The sequence below is a fragment of the Phacochoerus africanus genome, chromosome 2 (assembly GCF_016906955.1).
Source record: "Phacochoerus africanus isolate WHEZ1 chromosome 2, ROS_Pafr_v1, whole genome shotgun sequence".
Lineage (NCBI taxonomy): Eukaryota > Metazoa > Chordata > Mammalia > Artiodactyla > Suidae > Phacochoerus > Phacochoerus africanus.
Window position 1 is genome coordinate 263,704,506 of NC_062545.1, and position 18,114 is coordinate 263,722,619.

Consider the following 18,114-nt stretch of genomic DNA (forward strand, 5'->3'; position numbering starts at 1 on the left):
TCTCAGAGAGGGTGGGGTAGAAATCGCCCCGGGGCACCGGCCTCATTAGGACTCTAATTTAAAGTGACCCGTTCAGGAGCACGGACCCCAACTGGTCGCCTTGCGAGCGCGCTGCCCGGTGGCGAGGAACGCACGCACGTGGCGGTGCACCCTCTATACCCGCCAGAGGGGTGGGGCGCCGGGAGCGCTCAGAGGTCCGGCCTGGGGCTCTCAGGCGCGGAGGTGAGGGCGGTGACCCTCCAGCGGACCTGCCTGGGGTCCCGGGCACTCCGGCCCGCCTGTCCCCGCCGACTCCAGGCCGGGATTTCTCCCGCACTGACTTTCCGGGCCGGTGCCAGCCCGGCCTCCTGGTCCCCGGCCCCCGCAGCGGGGCCGGCTGCTCCGGGGAGGGCGGGAGCAGGAGGAGGAGTTTGAGCGACTTTGTGGGGCAGCCTTGGCCTCAGCGGCGGCCAGAGAGGCGCGCGGGAGAACGCGGGGACGCCCGCCGGGCCAGCCGGAGCGGGCGATGGGGCCCGTGTGAGCGCGCCCAGGCCCAGCCCGGTGCCCGGCGGGCGGCAGCATGTCCGCGGGAGGCAGCGCCAGGAAGAGCACCGGGAGGCCCTCCTACTACTACCGGCTGCTGAGGCGGCCCCGGCTGCAGCGACAGAGGAGCCGCTCCCGCAGCCGGACCCGGCCCGCCAGGGGTAGGCGCCACCCCGACCCCTGACCCCAGGCCCTCCATACCGCCCGGTCACCACCTGATGCCCTGGGATGCCAGGGACCCTGGACCCTCCGGCTGTCTATTTACCGGGGACCCCCACACTGCCCCAGCTGGCTGCCCATGATCCGGGTTCCCCCAGCTTCTCCCTCATCCTTCCTACCCCACCCCCGCCCCCCCGTGGGGAAACTGAGGCTCCGCTGTCTCCTCTTGGCGAGGGCAGAGAAACACGAATTGGAAGTTCAGCTTCTTCCACCTCTCAGTTTCCTCCCCCCACTGTGCCTCAGTTTACTCTGTAAAGGGGGCGATCACTTCCTCCTGCCTGGATCTGGCTTTCCTCACCTCGCCTGCATTGCCCCGGCCTCTCAGCTTCCCCTCCCCCAATCCCTTTCTAATCCACTGGGACTTTACGGGACCACCCCCCACCTCTTGGGCAGACACGTGGCTGGACATCAGGGGGTCCTATCCCAGGGGTGGGTGGCTCCAAAGGATCAGTGGCTTGTAACATCTGTCCAGAATCTCTTGGAGTGGGTGGGCGCCAACTCCTTTCAACAGAGTGTGTCTCAAGCCCAGGAGGCAGGACCTGGAGGGGGAGGTGCAGGCAGCATTTTCTTTTTCCAGTAACAGGATCCTCAGCTGGAAACACGTGCGATCCAGGGGGCTGCCTTCTGGCCTGGGTGGGGGCCAGCACTTCCTTCCACAGCCGGTAGGAGGGAGGGGGGAGGCTCCCTGGAAGGAGGAGGCCTTTAAAGGGGCCCTTGGAAAGGCCAGGATCCCTGCAATGGCTCAAGCCCACTGAGGTGCCATGGGTGGATGGGGGGGGGGGGCGGGGACAGTGCTTTGGGAGTACCTAGCTTGGACCTGGGCTGAGTTTACACAGTCTTGGGTTATCTTGGGAGTCTGGAATACTGGCCCAGTGCCCAACCTGACCCAGAGGGGTTAGAGCAAATCTGTGTTTGGAATCTGGTCAAATACCCCCCTGGGCACTGGTTATGTGTCTGTCTGTCGCATCAGTCTGAGGATAAATGAAGCAGGCAGCCAGTAACTGTTCATTTGCTTCCCCCAGAATGGAAAAGGCTTTCCCCACAGTCAGGGCTGAACAACAATGTACAGGGCTTCCTCAGGAAATAGTGAGTTCCTGAAGGAGTGAGTTCCCCACGCGTGGAAGGGTTCAAGCTGAGGCTGGGAATTCAAGCAGGTGTGCTGGGAGTTCGGTCTTCAAGGGTCTCTCAAGGACTGTGATCCCCTGCCCTTTGCCGTCCTTGAAGAGGCCTCTGGGCACTCCCTCCCTTCCTCCCTCCATCCGGGGTAGGCCTGGGCCCCCAGAGATCTGGGCTCAAGCATGGTGACTTTGGACAAGTCACTTCCCTTTTCTGAGTCCCTGCTTCCGCGTCCTGCGTGACCTTCCCTTCTCTCCACTGCTCAGCCCAGCTCCATACCTGCCCACATGGAGAGGACCGGAAGTCCTCCTCCTGCCCTGCTGATTGGGCTGGAGACCACATCAATAGGTTGACTGCCTGTAGCCTGAGCGACTGTATTGTGCAGAAGCCCCTGCTTTGCACGCCAGCCTTGAGGGAGCACCCGGCCTGCAGGGAGCCAGGAGGAGACTTGTCCCTGAACAGAAGTTACATCTGAGGAAATCAGGGAGGGCTTCACAGAGTAGGTGACTTTTGTACTGGTCTCATCAGATGGACAGAATTTCCTTTGGCTGAGGGATTCAGACCTGAGTTCAAGCCCCAGTTCTGCACAGAGCCATCCTTTGGCCAGTTACCTCCCCAAGCCTCAATGACCGTGTCTGGTGAATGGGGGTCATGGCAGCAGGATTGTTTAGGGAATGAGAGCAGATGCATGGAAAGCTAGAGGCCTGTGCTGCCTGGGACTCGGGCCGCAGTTAAGTGTGAGCTGGTGATGTCTGTGCTCTGGACGAAGCAGCAGGCTGTGCAAAAACAGGGAGTTGGAAAATGTCTTTGGCATTGTGGGCAGAGTTCATCCTAGGGTGGCAGAGGGAGTGTGTTGGTGGAAGGGAATGGGGGGAACAGTAAGTCTAGGCCTGATAAAGGCTCTTGGGTCATGGGACGTCGTGCGTGGTGGGTGGAACTGCCTGGCAGGGTGAGAGATGGAGGCTGGAGGCCCCCTGCCCACCCAGGTGCTCACTCATGCTGGGGGAGCCACCCCATGACCTTGAGCTCGTCCCTTCTGCCCTCAGGTCTGGTCCCATGGTCAAGGACATCATCAGACCCCTGCGGAGGCAGTGGTACCCAGCTGCCCCCAGCCCCGATCGGGCCCTTGCTTCACACCCATTCTGGCCTCTGCCACCAGCAAGGAAGGACAGTGACCAAGAAGTCAGAGCTGTGTTTGTTCAGCAACAAGAGAGTGCAGGGAAGGGTTGGCTGGTGGTGGGGACAGGGTCACGACCAGACTGTCACCTGTAAGGAGGCTTCCTGCTTACTGTCCCCACTGTCCCTCTGGAGTGGTGGGAGGGGGCTGTCCGCAGACTTGAGGGTAAGACTTTGTCCCTGGTGGGGCTGCTCGCGAGAGAGTGTCTCCTGCTCCCCAGGTGTGACCAAAGTGGGACATCAAGCAACTCTCTGCCCTTCTCTGGGCCCTGATTTCTCCATCTGAAAAATGAGCAGAGTGATCTGTCATTGGTGGAGGGAGTCGCGGAGCTTGACAATGGCCAGAGGCAGGGTGGCAGCAATGACTTTTGGATGGCAAAGTTCGTCTGGCCATCTTACATTGTGCCTTGGGACTCTGAGTCTGCTCAAAGTCTGGGCATGGCCCATGGATTTAAGGGGGGGGGTCCTCCTGTACCCAAAAGTGCATCACCAGCCTGGGTACCTTCTCGCCTATCCCCACCAGGGTCAAGAAAAGCTCTGTCTGTCTGATCCTCCTGTACTCCAGGGCTGCTGGGGAAATGCGAGTTTTCCTTTCTTTCACCCTTGATAAAGTTCATCCATTCCTTCAGCAAGCATACACGTGTTGAGCACATACTGTGTCTGGGCACGGGGGCCCAGGGGACTGAAGTTCTCAGGCTCCTAGCCCTTGACAAGCCCCCAGTCTCCTGGGGAGGCTGGCTGGTTGGTCTGCCCTGGGGCACAGAGTCCTTTTGGGGGTCCAGGGCCTTCCCTCCTTCCTTCCATCTTTCCCACTTTCCTGTTAGTGGGAAACAGGCTCTAGTCCCAGCTCAGCCACAAGCTGGTTGTATGACTCTGGGCACATCCCTGGGCCTCAGTTTCCCCATCTGTTAATTGGGGCTCATTCTGTTCTGATGCCTCCTATGCTGGGAGACCTCTTGGGGTCCCCATCCCTGTACTCAGGGGAGGTCTTGATTCTTCCCCTGGAGTCTTTTCCCTGAGTTTTCCTGCCTGTGTGCTAGGGACTTGGCGGATGTTTTCTCCTGAGATGGTCAGTTCCTTCTCCTTGTCCCCACGTTCCCCATTGCGTGGCCCTGTATCTTGGCTGCTGGGTGGTCTCCCTCCCCTCCAGGTGTGTGGGAGTCTTGCGGGGGGTGGGGGTGCTCTTGGGAATGACCCAGCAGACTCTGAGAAATGCAGGCAGGAAGGCCTCACAGTGGTGCCCTAGTGGGGCAGGTGGGGCTGACCTGTCGTGGTGGCCCACCTACCATGGCTTAGAACTGGTAGCTGAGGAGTTCCCATCGTGGCGCAGTGGTTAACAAATCTGACTAGGAACCATGAGGTTGCAGGTTCAATCCCTGGCCTTGCTCAGTGGGTTAAGGATCCGGCGTTGCCATGAGCTGTGGTGTAGGTTGCAAATGCGGCTCGGATCCCGAGTTGCTGTGGCTCTGGTGTAGGCCGGCGGCTGCAGCTCCAATTCAACCCCTAGCCTGGGAACCTCCATATGCCACGGAAGTGGCCCAAGAAATGGCAAAAAGGCAAAAAAAAAAAAAAGAACTGGCAGCTGAGTGATCCAACCCTTGGTGTCCATGGTGTCCAGAATCTGACACTGAGGCACAGAGGGGCCACCTTGACAGAACAGGGTATGGAACCCAGGGCTTCTGGCCCCCAGGAAGATGGCACCATGGTTGGGGAGGGTGCTGGTTTGCCACAGCTGCTTCCTAACTGAGAGCAGTGGTCAGGGAAGGGTGGGGGCTGGGACTGCTCCCTGGGGACCCTGGCTCCAAAGAGACCTGCTAAGAGGCCTCTGGATGGCAGCCTGGGCCCCAGGAGCTGGATAAGCCTGAAAACAGCTCTGAGGGTGGGGCCTGGTTGTACCTTGTGGTCCTCCCAGGCTTTAAATGTCCTTCCAAGGGCCTAGGCCTGGATCTCTGCCCCCAACTTGGCTGACCTCTGAAATTGTACATATATCCTTTTCTGCTTTGCTTCTTCCTTTGTTCCTGCCGAGACATGATCCGCAAGGGGGATCGGCCTCAGCTCCTCCTGCCACCCCCTGCCTTTGCACGTCTCCCTCCTTCTCCTGGTGCGTAATCAAGTTGAAGTGACTGCTGTTTGTTGAGTGCCTGCTCAGTGCTTGGCAGTGAGTGAGCTTAACTCTGCCTTTTCTCCTTTGATGCTCACCGCAACACAGTGAGATAGATATTGGCATTATTCTCATTTTATAGGTGAGGAAACTATGTCCCAAAGACCTTATCCAATGTCACCCAGCGCCGCCTGACTCCACATCCTGAGCTTGTGAATGTACCACCTCTCCATCCTGTGGGCAGGCAGATCCTTCTGAGGTTAGGCTTTGGCTTTGGGAAGGCCACCTCCTCCTCTTCTGAGCTGATTTGCACAGTCAACAACTCTACTACCTGTTTGTAGCCACCTGCTCCCACAGTCCCGGCCGTAATTCAGGAGAGGGGCCAGGGAATGACCCCACTGGCATCTGGGGTTGGGGGGTGAGCGCTCCTGGTTGGCCCCTCCACCTGTTTGGGATGGCTCAGGTGACCCCCCCAGGCCCAGGCTTTCCCCCCGGCCCCCTGTATTCTGCTCCCATTTAAGCCCGCCAATCAGGTCCTTTCCCTGGGCTGGTGGCAGCTCTTACAGCCTCAGCCCTGTTTTCCCGCCAAATTCCTTTGTGCCGAGGGTTCAGTGTCCTCTGACATGAGGTCCCAGGAGACAGCTTGAGGCCCACTTCCCGGAGCTGCCTAGGTCCTTGCAGGAGGCCAGAGGCCCTGATTCATCTGCTTGGAATGTCCGCCTCTTGGTCCTGGTCTTTCTGGCCCATCCTCAACACCTTTAAGAATAAGGGAGATGAGCGCTTCCTTTTATCCAGCTTGCCAGGCCTTGTGCCAAGAGCTTCCCCTGACTGTCTCATGTCTCCTTTTAACACTCCACCCCCGCAAAGGTAGGGGTCATTGCCAGGGGGAGGAAACAGGGTGTGAAGGAAAAGGGTGCTTCAATGGGTCAGGTCTAAAGCTCTGATTCCTGGGTGCTCTTTGCCCCAGTGCTTCTGTACCGAGTGGTACAGAGATGGCCGGAGCCCCCTCTGCTCTGCTGCTGATGCGGGACATTGCAGAGATTCATCTTTGGCCTCACTTGCAGCTCCAGTCCTGGGGACCAACTCTTCCACTTGACAGGTGGGGAAACCGAGACCCACAGAGCCAAGGCCGCTTGGCCGAGGTTATGTAAAGATGTTAATGAGAGACCCAGGTCTGAAATCCACATCCCTTTGCATCGTCCTTTATCCGTGCGGACTTTGTGGCTTTCCCTAAGATTCGCCCAGACAGGGGCACCGAGGCAGTTGGCCTCCTGGTTGGGTCTTCCTGCCACTGGGAAGGAATAGGGGTTGGATTCCTGTGAATAACTTGACGCAACGTGCTCGCCTCCCGGACCGCATATGTGTTTTGCCTCGAAATGACATGAAGCCTTTTGACTATTTTTAAAAGAAAAGCAATGGCTGCGATATTTCCCCTGCACCTTCCTCTTGAGGCCACTTGGTTAAATATCAGGAAAGGGAGAGTATTTCCTGGTCAGGAACATTTGGAGCTTGCTGGGAGCTGAAGTTGTGTTTCCGTTGAGTAGGTGTTTGGGGAGTCGGTTCCCAGCCCTCCACTCCCCCCCCCCTCCGCCCCCGCCTGCTGTTCCCTGGGAAGGTTGTGTTTGACAGTTGCTGGGGAGGAGGGATTTGAGAGGGAACAGCCGAGATGCCCGCGCGCGTGGAGTGGCAGGGTGGTTATTTTTAGCCATCCTGATCCAGTAGAGGCATTTCAGCGTTTGTTCAATATTTAATTATCCATCTGAAATTGGCCCACGTGGCCTTGAGTTTGGAAGCGGCTCTCGGTGCTGTGATTTCCTCTGATTGCATAAATAAGGAAGTGAGGGGAATCTCAATAGCTCTCCAAATAATACTAATAATAAAAAAAAAGAGTAGACTCGGTACTCAGAAGAGACACAGTCTAGACAGACCACCTGTACGTTAGCTGAGAAGCCCGGGAGGATGTCGATCACGCCCTTGGAAATGCAGCCGTGTTGGTCTGTGAATCCCAGACTCCACAGCTGCCTGTGTTTTACTGGGGACGGGTTTTCCCCCCTCCACCAGTCTCCTGTGTTGACTTTGACAGCTGCCAGGTACCCGAGAGGAGGTTTGGAGATTTTTGCCTTTGGAAGTCTTGTTAGCTTTTATTTCCCTCCTCTCTTCTCCCTGACAGACAGGAGAGCACTGTCGGCATCTGGGCTGCGTTATTTCTTTTTTCTTGGCCCTTAGAGGTGATGTGTTGACACGGCTGTGAAATGAGAAAGGCAGAGCGTGGGGAGGAAGGGGTGGGGGACTGTGAGGCTCTGTCCCCTCTGTGGCTGAGGGAACAGAGAGGAGAGGAAGGGAGCAGGGCCAGAGGGACCCAGACAACCAGGGATGGGGCTTGTCTTGGTCTCCTGCTTGGCTTGAGGGTTTGTTGAACTTGGATGTGGAGATGGGGAACGGGCAATCTGGGATAGTCTTAGGGAAAAGTGGTTTTCTATCCATTTATACCTCTACCCCGGGGACTGAGTTTGGCTCAGGAGTGTGGCTAGAGGGAGAGTCCTCCCGATGGCACCATCAATGCCGTGTGCCCTCAAACAAGTCACTAAACATCTCTGGCCCCAGGAAGCACTTTTAACAAATTGATGAGAAATGACACAGGGTATCATTATAGGCTGGGTGAGTTGTCGTTATCTGTTCATCCAAAACCTGAGGGGTTAATTGAAGCTCTGTTAGGGCTGATCTAGAAATAAAATGCGATGCCTGTGGGGATCAGAACTCTCCAGATGGTTCCTTGGCATCCCCTTCCCCCAGAGGCTGCTACAAGTGTCACTTGTACTTGTTCAGAGCAGCAGAGCTTTAGTGAGCCACCTACTGTTTGCACGCCCTGTGCCAGGGGCTGTCGTGCAGTCGGCCCCCACCCTCAGGGAGCCGGGCTTGAGGGGAGGGGAGTCCTGGAAGCGGGTGAGCAGATGGTGTGACTGGAAGGGTAGGCAGGGCCCTGAAGAGTGAGCCAAGGTTGGAACGCCCCCTGGCAGGCCACAGGGCATTGAGGGACGAATCCTGCAAATAACAGTCATCATAACAGCACTGATGTCTGTTTTTTGAGCACGTACACAATGCAGGTGCTCTTCTGAGTCTTTTACATGGGTCATTTCATTAAGTCCTCGTTCTCACAGCTAGTCAGTTCCATTGTGCAGATGAGAAAACTGAGGTTCAGACTGGTTACGTGACTTGCTCAGTGTCACCCCGCAAGTGGCAGAGTCTAAGGTGTGGAAGTCTCACTGTCCCTCCTGAGCTGCGATGTAAGAAAATGATTTTAAGGGACCAGCAAGCTAGACTCATGTGGTCCAGGGAGAAGGGAGGTGGGGAGAGTGGGTACCAGTGACCATAGGTGACTAAGGCGACCATCCTGGTGTAAGAGGCAATGGGTCTGATCTGGGAGAGAGAGGTCAGGGGTTGTTCTCACAGCGAGAGGGATGGGAGCTGGTGGTGGGATAAGGCCCTTGGAAAGGCCCAGGCAGGTGGGGAGGGTTTGGGGGTAGGGAAGGGGGCCCACAGAGCTGTGAGCATGGCTAACAGGGCTGCTCCGGCTCTGGATGCTACAGGGGTGGGGGTGGCCCCTGCCTGGGCAGGGAGGGCCTTGAGGGAGCAGCTTCAGGAAAGTGGTGAACCAGGTGCTGGAGGCTGCAGGAGGTCAATTAATGGGGGGCAGGGGGGGGCGGGGGACAGACCTGGACATCGCAGGGAAAGTGTGGTGGCTATAGAGGAAGCTTGGATTTCCTGTTAATGGCCTGTGTAGTCACTCTTCCACCTGGTACCTGGGAACCTGTTCAGTGCTGCCTGTTTAGCAGCAAGCAGGTTGGGGCCTGAGCACCCTCCCCCACAGCAGCAGCTTCTGAGTCCTCCTGGGCTGGCACCCTGAGCCTCAGAGGACCCAGGAGGCAGCCCCCTAGTGCCACCCCCAGAGGCAGCGCTATCTGCTGAGGGAGTGGCCAGCTTCAAGGGTTGGGAGCACTGAGGCTGGGGGCCGGGGCAGCCCTTCATGGGGATGTTATGGAAGAAGCTCCTGGGCCACCAGTGGTTCCCAGAGGAGACCTCACCAGCTGGGGGTCACCCCCCTCCATCTCCTCTTTTTAAAAAATATATGTTGATGTTGGTATTTCCCTCCTCTTCCCCCAACCCCTAGGATTACAAAAGAAATAAATATCCATTAAGAGAAGAAAATTAAAAATTGCCTGTAATTTCAGCATCTAGTGATAAGCTCTGGGAGCATTTTCAGACTTTTTCTTTCTCGAATTTTTGGAAAATTCTAAAATATTTGAAAGTATAGAAGAGTTTAGACAATAATATTGTCAGCACCATGGGAGTTCCCGCTGTGGCTCAGTGGGTGAAGAACCCAACGTAGTGTCTGTGAGGATGCGGGTTTGATCCCTGGCCTCACTCAGTGAGTTAAGGATCCCACGTTGCTGTGGCTGCCGTGTAGGTCACAGCTTCGGCTCTGATTCGACCACTGGCCCAGGAACTGCCATATGCTGCAGGTGCGGCCGTAAAAAGAAAAAAGCATATATTGCAGACACCCACATGCTCACCTCTCTGATTTAGCCAGTGTTATCATTGCCATGATTGCTTCCATTTTCTTCTTTTTTCTTTTTCTTAGAAATAAAATGATTCAGGTACAGCAGGGGTCGGCAAAGTAGAGCTCATAGGCGAAATCCCACCTGTGCTTATGTACAGCCCACCACCTGTTTTTTTTATGACCTGCGAGCTAAGAATAGCAGTTACATTTTTCCAGGATTGAAACAAAAATCAAAAAAGGAGTAATGTTTTCCAGCGTTCAAATTATATGAAACTCAAATGTCCGTGTCCCCAAGTCAAGTTTATTGGCCCCCAGCCCTGCCCGTTCATCTCCGTATTCTCCACAGCAGTTTGCATGCTACACTGGCAGAGTTGAGAAGATGAGACAAGCCTGAAATATTTGTTCTCTGGCCCTTTATGAAAAAAATTTGCTGACCCCTGTGATAGAGCTAAAAGCCTCCCACACTCTCCCCAGGGACAACCAGCTTTCTGAAGGCGGGGTGTGTCCTTCCCACACGTGCGTTTATGCTTTTACTACATTTGCAACTGCTTCACAATGTGTAGTATTGCCTTGTAGGTTTCAAAAATGGTTAGAGGTAAATTGCGCCCAGCAGAGCATATACAGCTCTCCACACTGGGACCGTCGTACTAGCCCGAATTCTAGCAGCACAGAATACATGCCAGCTCTCTACCGGGCCTGGAACAGGCCCTGCGGCTACAGAGAGAAAAACTCAGGAATAAAAACAGAGAAGGTGACACTGCAGGCTAAAATTCCTAGAGAGCCTCGGAAAGCAACGGAGCGACAAAGAGAGGCAGGGACGAGGGAGTTACTGTGGAGGCTCAGTGGGTTAAGAACGTGACGAGTGTCCATGAGAATGTGGGATTGACCTCTGGCCTCACTCCGGTGTTGCCACAGATTCGAATTGGATCCTGCGTTGCTGTGGCTGTGGCGTAGACTGGCAGCTGCAGCTCTGAGTCAGCCCCTAGCCTGGGAACCTGCATAAGCCGCAGGTGCAGCCCTAAAAAGAAAAAAGAAGAAGAGAGAGAGAGTCGGGGAGAGAGAAAGCTTCAGGCCTGCTAATTAATCCTTGGAGTAACTGGAAAATCTTTGAAAGTGAGGAGCACATGAGTGAGGGTAAGGACTGATGACAGTTAAGGGGCTCAAGTAGACGGGCATGAAGAAGGCCTGGTGACAGTGCCTACAGATGCTGAAAAATTTGCAGCACTTAACTGGACTATTATTCATAAGGCCAACCAGGGGCCAGGGAGCACCTTGTGCTGTCCTTTTGGAGAGGCTCTCCCCGGGCTCCTGGGACATAGCCGTGGGGCACACATCTTCCTGGCGCTTCCCTCCCGCCTCCTGAGTACCGGCAGCCTGACCCCTCCGTGTCCCCTCTGAGGAGCTGCTGTGTCCCCACCAAATGCTCTATGTTGAGGATTCCCAGGGCAGGGGGATGCCCTGGACCCCAGCCCTCCATGGTCATCTCCATCCCTCTCTCCCAGCAGACCCCACCCCCCAAACAGTGGGCCACCTCTGTGACTCTGAACCACGTCCTGAACTTAAAGACAGCTTGAGCTCTGATCCCAGTTCTGTTAGACAGACAGTAGGCCATCACAGTTGTGCAGGCACATGCGCACACCCAACATCAGGGGAGCAAAGTGTCAACGAGCTCTCCCTCATCTCTTGCTGCTGTGAGGCTGGGCTGGGCTGGGTCCTGATGTGGAGAGAGGTCAAGGGCAGGAAGGATGCTCACCTTCCTGGGGGACTTGGGAGTTGTTATATTCTCACTTATCTCTCTCTGTGGAGGCTTTTTCCCATCCCGGGGTAACCCTTAGATTCAGAGATCGCCTGGCTTGCATCCTGCCTTCCGCATTTCCTCGCTGTGTGGGTGTGGTCCTTTCACTTGGTGTTTCTGAACCTCAGTCTCTTCCTGTGAAAGTTGGAGCTGATGTTTCCTATTTTAGGAGTCATTTTTAGGATAAAGATACACAAACTATGCAGTCCTTGTCTCTCTCTTTTTTTTTTTTTTTTGGAGCATATGGAGTTCCCGGGCTAGGTATCAGATCCAATCTGTGGCTTCAACCTATGTTACAGCTGTGGCAATGCTGAATCCTTTAACCTGCTATGGTGGGCTGGGGATCGAATCTGTGTCCTGGCGCTGTAGAGATGATGCAGATCCCTTTTCGCCACAGCAGGAACCCTAGTCCCTGTCTCTTTCACATCTGTGTCTCCACATTTCCTGCTGGTCCATTTTTATTGCCTACAGAAATCCAGTTGTTCTGGCACTAAACTTTTTTTTTTTTTTTTTTTTAAACCCTGGAGTTCCGTTGTGGCGCAGCGGAAACGAATCCAACTAGGAACCATGAAGTTGTGGGTTCGATTCTGGGCCTCGCTCAGTGGGTTGAGGATCCGGCATTGCTGTGAGCTATGGTATAGGTTGAAAACATGGCTCAGATCTGGCGTGGCTGTGGCTGGCAGCTGTAGCTCTGATTCAAACCCTAGCCTGGGAACCTCCATATGCTACAGGTGCAGCCTTAAAAAGAAAAAAAAAAAGAAAAGAAAAAAGAAAGCTTTATTTTGTACCATCAATTTATCTTTATACTTTTTTGCAAAAATTGATTGATCATATAGGTATGGACTTATATTTCTGGACTCTTTATTCTGTTGCATTGATCAGTATGTCTATCCTTATGCTAATATTACACTGTCTTGATTGCTGTAGTTGTATTTCAAGACTATGTCTTGAAACCAAGTAATATAAGCGCCCCCAACCTGTTTCTGCCTTCTCCAGATTGTTTGGCTATTCTGGATCCTTTGCTTTGCCGTTTACATTTAAAATTGAGCCTGTTGGTGACCTTAAAATGCCCGCTAGGATTGTGATTAGGACTACATTGAATCTATAGATCAGCTTGGGGAGAAATGCTGTCTTAACAAGACTGAGTCTTCCAATCCTTGAAGGCGGTGTGTCTCTCCATTTATTTAGATTTTCTTTAATGTCTCTCAGCACTAAGTTTTTGGTTACCAGTCTTGTTTTGTTCACCTTATTCCTAAGGATTTTCGATACCTTTGTTAATTACTATGGAGGGTAGAGATTTTAGCCTACTTGCCAACGAACACCGTTTCCTGGGTGCCGGCAGAAGACACGAGACTTGTGGGTCAGAGGCAAAGGACTCTATGACTCAGCGAACTTCACGTTCGCATCGATTTTTTTCCCCTCAAGTTCCTAAGGCAGTCACGATGTTTTTGTAGAACATAAAATGATCTGCTCTTTTGTTTTTCCAAATTATAATTTCACGTCCCTTGTGGGATCTGTTGTACAATCTATAGGTTGCTCCTTAAGCTAAAAATTACACAAGGAGGAGTTCCCATTGTAGCCCAGTGTGTTAAGAACCGACATGTCGTCTGGGAGCACATGGGTTCGATTCCTGAACCTCGCTCAGTGGGTTTAGGATTTGGCGTTGCCGCAGCTGCTGCATAGGTCACAGAGGCAGCTCGGATTTAGCGGTGCTGTGACTGTGGCATAGGCCAGCGGCTGCAGCTGATTCGACCCTTTAGCCTGAGAACTTCCATATGCTGCAGGTACAGCTTTAAACAAAAAAATTTACACAAAGAGGGAGTTCCCGTCGTGGCACAGTGGTTAACGAATCCAACTAGGAACCGTGAGGTTGAGGGTTCGATCCCTGTCCTTACTCAGTGGGTTAAGGATCCCGCGTTGCCATGAGCTGTGGTGTAGGTCACAGATGCAGCTTGGATCCCACGTTGCTGTGGCTCTGGCGTAGGCTGGCAGCTACAGCTCCGATTAGACCCCTAGCCTGGGAACCTCCATATGCCGAGGGAGTGGCCCAAGAAATGGCAAAAAGGCAAAAAAAAAAAAATTTACACAAAGAGCTGAAATTCAGTTTGCTTTAGTATTAAATCATTAAATTAGAAATTTTGAGAGAATTTATTTATTTATTGGAAGTATATGGAAGTTCCCAGGCCAGGGATTGAACCTGTACCACTTCATTGGCCCAGGCCACTGCAGTGACAATGCCAGATGTTTAACCCACTGCACCACAAGGGAACTCCCTTTATTATGGTTTATTACAGGATATTGAATATAATTCCCTGTGCTGTGCAGGTTAGACATAATTTAAAATTTGAATTCCAAGTTGTCAAATACAGAAAGGTAAAGAGAATTTGAAACTTATATGTAAAAAAATCAATATGTACACCCTTAAAACTTTATGTCCATTTTAATTTGTTGGAAAACTGTAAGCCTGTTATATAGCCATTGTTGTTCTCATTTAATAATATAGTTTTTAATCAAAATGCAGAACACAACGTCCTGAGGTGGAATTTTGGGGGAAAAAATAAATAGTTTGTTTCCTAAATGACATGAAAAATGGGATGAATTTAATTCTACACCTGAATATTAGGTTTTGATAATCATGGTTTTCTCTGGAGTGCTATTGTTAGAGCTTATACGCTAAAGAAGTCTTATTAATGTAATTAAAGAAGTCTATACTAAGGATAAATACACAGGATGAGGAGTGACTATTGAAAGACAAGAGGAGTTCCCATCGTGGCTCAGCAGAGATGGATCCGACTAGGAACCATGAGGACACAGGTTCGATCCCTGGCCTTGCTCAATGGGTTAATGATCTGGTGTTGCTGTGAGCTGTGGTGTAGGTCGAAGGCGCGGTTTGGATCCCACTTACAGCTCTGATTTGACCCCTAGCCTGGGAACCTCCATGTGCCATAAGTGCAGCCTTAAAAAGAAAAAAAAAAAAAAAAGAAAGATAAGATATTCTTTATACAGATATGTGAAAACATCTCTAAACTGCATTATAAAATAACCAAGAAAGGTGCTGTTATTCTTTGGTGGCTTTCAAACCCTTTCACATATGTCAGTTGATAGCAGGTGCTTTGTGGAGAGAGAAAGATGTTTATAGATATATGATGATGAAAATTATATTTCTAAAAGGAAGCTTTTCTCCTTGTACGGCAGCTGTAGGTTTGGAAAAGGAGAGGTGAGAGAACTTGTGAGTCCACAGCCCTGGATCAGCCAGTGGTCTAATGTCACTGTCCCTTCGTTTTACTAGAATAATTTGAACCTTGATCAGTGGATGTATTGCCTTCCTATTACTACTGGAACAAACCACCACAAATTTAGTGTCTGGGAACACACAGACTTTTGTTTTTTCCTTTCTACGGCTGCACATGCGGCATATGGAAGTTGCCAGGCTAGGGGTTGAATTGGCACTGCAGCTGCTGGCTACACCACAGCCACAGCAACACCAGATCCAAGCTGCATCTGTGACCTACATGGTAGCTTGTGGCAACTCCAGATCCTTAATCCACTCATCGAGGCCAGGGATCAAACCCACATCCTCATGGACACGTCAAGTTCTTAACCCAATGAGCCACAGTGGGAACTCCTAGACTTCATATCTCACAGTTCTGGAGGTCAGAAGTCTGAGAACAGTTTTTCTGGGCTAAAACCAAGGAGTTGTCAGGACTGCACACATTCTTCCTGGAGGCTCTGGGGAGGAAATCAGTTTTGTTGCTATTTCCAGTTTCTAGAAGCTGCCTGCCATCCTTGACCTGTGGTTCGATCTCACTTGCACCCCTGTGTTCATCACCACATTGCCTGCCTTGTCTTTGCTGACCCTCCTATTTTATAAGGACTCTAGTGATCGCTTTGGGCCCTCCCAGGGAACCCAAGGTCACCCCTCATCTCGAGATCCTTAATCACATCTTCCAAGCCCCTTTCGCCATTGAAGGTGGTGTATTCACAGCTTCTGAGACCTGCCAATTGATCAGTGCAATATTCTGGCAAACTCTTCATTTGGCCAACTGTGAAGATCAGATAAGAACAGTACAGGTGTGCTTCATTCACACACACACACACACACACACACACACACACACACTCAGATTCACAGATACCCAGTGGCATCAGCTGGACGACCATGTCTGAAAAGTTCTAACAACCTGAAGGTTCCATGACCTGCTGCCAGAGTGACTTGACCTTGGCTCCTGGTGCAGTTCATCTGGCCACTCCTGCAGCAGGGGGCTGGAACACTAGTCCATTGGCAGTTCCAGGCTTGGGGAGCTGGATTTCCTTACCCACAAGTTTGTTTCTAAATCTACTTTGTGGATATTCCTGATCGACTTTCTCTAACTGGTCATTTGAGTGGCTGTTGCTTTTTAATTTTTTTTCTTTATGGCTGAACCCATGGCACATGGAAGTTCCTGGGCCAGGGATTGAATCCAAGCCACAGCTTTGACCGACGCCACAGCTGCAGCAATGCTGGATCCTTTAACCCACTCTGCCGGTCTGGGGTTGGAACCTGCACCTCTCCAGCTCCCTGAGCCGCTGTGGTTGGATTCTTAACCCACTGTGCCACCTTGGGAACTCCAGGCTGCTTTTGATGTCATTTGTTTGCTTATTTTTGTCTTTTCTCATGCTTCTTTTCCTTTTTTCTCTTCAGCTGTATTTAGAGAGTACAATTGGTACTGACTCATTAGAGCACCTATTTCTATTTTAATTTTACTCTTAGGTTTTTGGAAGGCTGAATTAGTCTTCATTCAGTATATGGCATAGTTCCCACCTGTTGCCCACCCCATTCTCCAAAGAGAACCTCTGATAATAAGTTTTTGAGTACTGTTTATGCTATTTTTCTTTCTTTCTTTTTTTTTTTTTTGGTCTTTTTGTCTTTTAGGGCCACACCTGCGGCATATGGAGGTTCCCAGGCTAGGTGTCCATTTGGAGCTGTAGCCACCGGCCTACGCCAGAGCCACAGCAATGCAGGATCTGAGCTGCATCTATGACCTATACCACAGCTCACGGCAACACCAGATCCTTAACCCACTGAGTGAGACCAGGGATTGAACCCACGTCCTCATGGATGCTAGTTGGGTTCGTTAACTGCTGAACCACGATGGGAACTCCTATGCTGTTTTTCTATGTGAGGAAGTACACACACACACACACACACACACACACTCACACTCACACAGAGAGAGAGAGAGAGAAAGTAAAACATCATATTAATTTAATCACATAGAAGGCAACTGTATTTGAGCCTAGAGAGTCCTTGTAGCCTTTGCAGTCGTGTTGATATTTTTGTGTCTCTTGCCTATAGATTGCTTGGCCACTCTCTCTGCTTGGGTGACACTGGATACGAATACATTTCTGCAGTTAGTTTCTTGGGCTGGACAACCCCAGTTGTCCACACAGATACAATTCCATGTAGTTCCAATAAGGTCCTTATTAACTTTTTATTTAGAAAGTTTTACAGGTGTCTAGACAGTTGCAACAACAGTACAGGGAGGTTTCCATGTGTTCTTCATGGAGTTTCCTCTGATAGTGACAGCTTTTGTAACTCTGATACAAGATCCTCTGGCATCAGTGCCCTCCAGCCAAAGACCCACCAGGAACATACCTCCAGCTGAACAAATTGGGTTTGTTATTTATTGTTGGAGAAGATGCACTTCAGAGAACCACAGGACATCTCAGTGAGAGTGTGGCGGAAAGAACCTTCTCTAGGATTTGGGCTTTGCTCAGGTGACTTGCGGGAAGTCTAAGGACGTGGGGTTCACTCTTAATTGGCTGCTCTCGGAAAGTGGGAGCGGTTCTATGATGGCGTATCTCGAATCTTACCTCCAGGGAGAGGAGGCTGCATGAGGATAAAGCGGTCATTCGTAAAGAAGCAGCAGACACTCATTGTAGCCAAAGTGGGGGGATATTTGGGTGGCATAGTGGGTGGCACTGTGACTTGGGTCACAGTGGGTGGCATAGTGACTTGGCTTTTGTCGGTTGTTTAGACAAGATGATGAAGTGGCCTTGTCTTGGCCTCACTTTATCGTAGTAGTCTTGTCTGAGGTTGGTACCTGTAAGATTGTTTGTCTCAATAACATGGAAAAGCTGTGAATGCCATGTCAGTTTCTGGATGTCATTGTCTGCTTTCATCTTTCCTCTCATCTTTTCTGCATGTTGGTATGGTGTGTGTGTTTAATTCTGTGCTGTTTTAGCAGATGTGTAGCTCTGCGTAACCACCACTGCAATCAAGATATAAGACTATTCCATCACCACAAAGATCTCTCTCGTGCTGCCCTTTTATAGTTACACCCACCTACCTGCCCCCCACCATTCCTAATCCCTGGCAACCGTTAATCTATTTTCCATCTCCATAACTTTACCACTTTGAGAAGGCCGTACAAGTGGGCACATGCACCTTGTGACCTTTTGACATCAGCTTTTCCACCAAGCATCATGCTCTGGAGATCTGTGCAAGTTGTATATTTCAATAGTGAGTTCCCTTTTCCTTGCTGAGTAGTATTCTACAACATGTGTTTTTGTTTCCTTTTGCTGCTGTAGTAAGTTAAAACATAGCAACTTAAACAACACAAACTTGTTGTCTTACAGTTCTGTAGG

The 18,114-nt window shown here is 51.5% G+C and overlaps 1 protein-coding gene across 1 annotated transcript in view; it reads left to right on the top strand.

The window, feature by feature from the left end:
• The first annotated feature begins 472 nt into the window (after positions 1 to 472).
• Positions 473 to 18,114, top strand: part of DAB2IP (DAB2 interacting protein) — a 127,171-nt gene continuing 109,529 nt past the window's right edge. Inside the window, 1 exon segment of the mRNA XM_047768317.1 lies at positions 473 to 683. Coding sequence (XP_047624273.1) covers positions 560 to 683 — 124 coding nt within the window. The 5' untranslated portion in view covers positions 473 to 559.